Raw genomic sequence first — 4,129 nt, 5'->3', positions numbered from 1 at the left:
TGGGGGGTTCAGAGAATATGGATCATCGTCCCTTAAGGTGTAATTATGCTGGTGTATCCTGCTCTGACAATACCACTGAAGCCCAGAGAAACTTAATAAAAGCAGAGATGTCTTATCAATATCTATGTCACTTTCCCTGCGCATAACAGCACATCAGTCTAAATTAATGTTTCGAAATAGTCTAAACATGACCTTTGACCTTTTCAGGGTTTATAACTGCTCATTTCATTCTCATAACTTCTTTTTTCAGTTATAGGGCATGTCAATGCACACAAACACACACAATGTTACAAGTTCACTAAGTGTAGTAGCAGGTATACTTTCCAAATAAAGTGAAATGTGAATGCCCAGCATTAACAGTGATGCAGTGATGGAGATTAGGCTCCTTGCGCCTCATGACTTCCAACATCTCAGTCTACTTCACAAAGCCAAAATGTGACACAATACCTACATTTAATGAGTAAAATGACATGTTTATATTTGTAATAATAAAGATTAAAATTTAAAATGCACTCCAGATTAATCACCAGTGACAGCATATGGAGAGCATCTACTGTGTGAAAAATCTCCACCATGTTGGCTGTGACCATGTTACCTATTGGGGGCTGCACCCCTTGTTTTGCACTCCTGGACAGCGCTACCTGCTTTGTGTGGGGTTGTGTTAGGGCACTAAAGCTCAGGCTCAGCCCACAGACAAAGGGGCCCCTGGCAAAGTGCTGACGGCAGCCCAGTCAAATGAGTCACCGGGCATTCACCCGTGCCCTGTATAAATACCCCCACGGTGCCTGGGACACGAGACCGATTGGTATCCAGTCAGCGCACACAGCTCATTATTTGGGTAGGTCTGGTAAGCCAAGGATGCATAGTGGTGAACAGTTTTTTTTTTTTTAAATAATGAGAATTAATTTGGGTCATATTTCTTAAAATATATATTTTCCAGCAATCTCACTTGATTTGTAAAATCTGATAGTTAATCTATTAACGTGAGAATGTATCATTATCCATAGGACTAAATTTTGTATAAGTTAAAATATATTCATTCTTTCATTTCATCAGTGCCACTTGAAGGGAACTATTAATTGAATCATTCATTCTGTTATTGTGGGTAGAACTACATTTAGAATTACAATTGTAATATATCAAGTTGTTGTATTTGTACATATAGAATTGTTTGTGTACCTGATGGAGCATAGATCCTTTTGCAAATCATTTGTACTTCTATTTTAACTTGATTTATAGTTATAAATATGCCTACAGATATCTCTACAATATGATGTAAGTGGCATAAGATATTGAGTGTCCATAAATAATTCAGTCAGTGAATTCGGTATAGTTAAAAGGTTTGAAAGTGTTTGTTTCGGCCTTCTGTGGCTTTCAATGGCTCTTTTCTGGTGTCAGGGTCTGATTGTTCAGACTGATAATGGAGTGAAAGGGATAAAAGCAACAACTCTGTAACGACTCTTTATTAGTTCTGTGGTCCTTTTGACAGTTAGAGTGAATACCCTTTGGTCATCCAGAATCTTCTGGAAATGCAATGCTTTGTCTTTATGTCGGGGAGCTTTGTGTACAGAACTACTTTTCTCTGTTTTGCAGGTCTGTTAGTAATCAGGAATCAGACAAAATGGCTCTGACAAATCCCATGAACCCCATGCCTATGGGCCCTTGGAAGGTGAGTTTTAAAAATACACATAGATGCACACACACACACACACTGCACGTTTTCTTCAAATCTTAATTTTCATGCAGACTTAGACCACAAGATAAAACCAGCTGACAATCAGGACTAGCAACACTCAACGATCTAATTTTTACATTTGCATCTTCCCAGATCACCGTGTACGACCAGCAGCACTTCCAGGGTAGGCGCATGGAGTTCACCTCCTGTTGCCAGAACATTATGGAGTGCGGCATGGAGAACATCCGTTCCCTGAAGGTGGAGTGTGGCGCGTAAGTGTTCAAGTTGAGAAGGGAAGGTTCCAACTTAAGTCAAACTTCCTGGTTTATGAAGGGTCCACCATGTAATTTCTTCGACATGTAAATGTTCAATGACATTGAATCAATGTGTCATTGAACCGCTCATGGAAGTTAGTATGGAAGTACACCACCTGGGAAAAAGTTAAACAGCCCCCCCCCCTTTTTTTCTCAAAACCCATTCTTCGTTATCTTCTGATCATCTATGATTGCCATTCCTCAATTGCTGTTCCTATCCTTTTGTGTTCTGTCTTTAGCTGGGTGGGTTATGAGCACTCCAGCTACTGTGGCCAGCAGTTCATCCTGGAGAGGGGAGACTACCCCTGCTGGGAGGCCTACAGCGGCAGCAACGCCTATCACATCGAGAGGATGATGTCCTTCCGCCCCATCTACTCCGCTGTGAGTAACTGCCATCAGACATGTGTCCACTAGAACAGCACAAACAGTATTGGCTTCTATAGTACTACAGTTCCCTGTGAGCGAGGGCATTGCGCTGTGCGGGGCTAACTGGGCTAGCTAACCCAATTACTAACCAGACCCCACTGCTGGAAATTACATTCATCTTTGATCAATCCTTTATCCACAAATCGTTTGAGGTTTTGGATGCTTTCTTAATTCATGCCAAGCCAAATCTCTCCTCCCTGAGCATTACGTCCATTTTTTTGTCATGGATATGTTCACAAATATCTACCTATGCTCACCTACCTGGCTAAACCTGGCTACCTCTTACATATAGACCCTTTCAAGAGAATTCCATTATCAGCATCATAGTTGGCCCCACAAGGCTTCCGTTTTAACATTCCATATGTTATCTTAATGCAGAGGAAGTAGATTGGGAACCAAATAGAACGTTCAAGCATTGTTTTTGAAAGGGTCTATAATGTCCCCTCTTTATGCCTGGAGCAGAGCCACAAGGAGTGCCGCATGGTTGTGTACGACAGCCCCAACTTCATGGGCAAGCAGTGGGAGATGTGCGATGACTACCCCTCTCTTCAGGCCATGGGCTGGGGCATGAGTGAGGTCGGCTCTATGATGGTGCAGAGTGGAGCGTAAGTATCAGGTCCCAGGGGGAAAGTGAGAGCATTTTTTTTGCTCTTGAATTTGTCACTGAAATAGTACTTTGAATGAGTTAGGATGTGTACTCTGTTAGAAGCTAGAAGTTCCCTCACAAGCTAGATCAACACTGTTACTGTTCATTTTGAACCAAAAACAAATCTATGCATTCAACAACCTTTCCCTCTCCTTCATAGCTGGGTGTGCTACCAGTATCCTGGTTACCGTGGACACCAATACATCATGGAGTGTGACTGCCACGGAGGAGAGTACAAGCACTACAGAGAGTTTGGCTCCCACGCTCAGACCTTCCAGATCCAGTCCATCCGTAGAATCCAGCAGTGAGAAGACCCTCCTGTGCCCTTCCTTCCTTTCTTCCTTCCCTTCGCCCTTCGCCCTTCGCTTCCTTAACGCTCCCCGCCCTCCCACACCTGATCCCCCCTTTCATGACTCCTCCTCCATTTTACTGCTCCTAGCCCTGCAGGTCTGGCTAGACCACAAGGACCACAGGCCCCAAGACCTGGTGGTGCACCACTGAAACATTGTTCACAGCACTTTTTACCCATCACTTCAGGAAAGATAGGATGTGAGAAAAAAGACAGAAAGAAAGTAAAAAAAACAGAAAGGAATAAGTCAGAAGGAACGACAAACCACCTGTAAGAATTGCCAGAATCACAGAACGGCTGTGGTGTGGCAGGCTGCCTCAGACACGGCTCCTCTTGTTCATCATCACACGTCATGATTGTAACATCTGCAGTCACTATGGTAACCATGGTAACGAGATCGATGAATAAAGAGAGTGAGCAAATCAGAACACAGAAAAGGGTGTAATTATTATGAAATAAATTGACTGTGTGTTGCGTGCATCTGTTCTTGTGTTTAATTAAACACACCAAAATGTACAAGTCATCTTCAGCCTTTAAAGCTGCTACATCCATCAAACGGCCACAAGCCATGATACAGACAGTTAAAATAAATTATTTCCACAAACTGAATTAAAAACCAGGTAAGGCGTAAGGCTTCAAGTAGTATGTGCCAACTGTAGTTTGCTGTAGTGCTGACATTAAACATTTAACTCTTGGATTGAGTGAGGCAGCAGCAGTTC

General features: G+C 42.7%; 1 protein-coding gene across 1 annotated transcript in view; it reads left to right on the top strand.

Annotated features, from left to right (window-relative positions):
* Positions 1 to 3,369, top strand: part of LOC143111967 (beta-crystallin A1-2-like) — an 8,802-nt gene extending 5,433 nt beyond the window's left edge. The window contains exons 2-6 of the mRNA XM_076274214.1: positions 1,610 to 1,669; positions 1,829 to 1,947; positions 2,229 to 2,370; positions 2,878 to 3,020; positions 3,222 to 3,369. Of these exons, the coding sequence (XP_076130329.1) occupies positions 1,610 to 1,669; positions 1,829 to 1,947; positions 2,229 to 2,370; positions 2,878 to 3,020; positions 3,222 to 3,369 (612 nt within the window). The remainder of the gene's footprint in view (positions 1 to 1,609; positions 1,670 to 1,828; positions 1,948 to 2,228; positions 2,371 to 2,877; positions 3,021 to 3,221) is intronic.
* Positions 3,370 to 4,129: the final 760 nt, after the last annotated feature.

The sequence above is a fragment of the Alosa pseudoharengus genome, unplaced genomic scaffold (assembly GCF_046254945.1).
Source record: "Alosa pseudoharengus isolate Yale_2024_CS ecotype anadromous, Long Island Sound unplaced genomic scaffold, YU_APseudo_1.1 YU_APseudo_1.1_scf_8, whole genome shotgun sequence".
Classification (NCBI taxonomy): domain Eukaryota; kingdom Metazoa; phylum Chordata; class Actinopteri; order Clupeiformes; family Clupeidae; genus Alosa; species Alosa pseudoharengus.
Note: the sequence above shows the minus strand (reverse complement) of the source record. Positions and strands in the feature narration are given on the sequence as shown.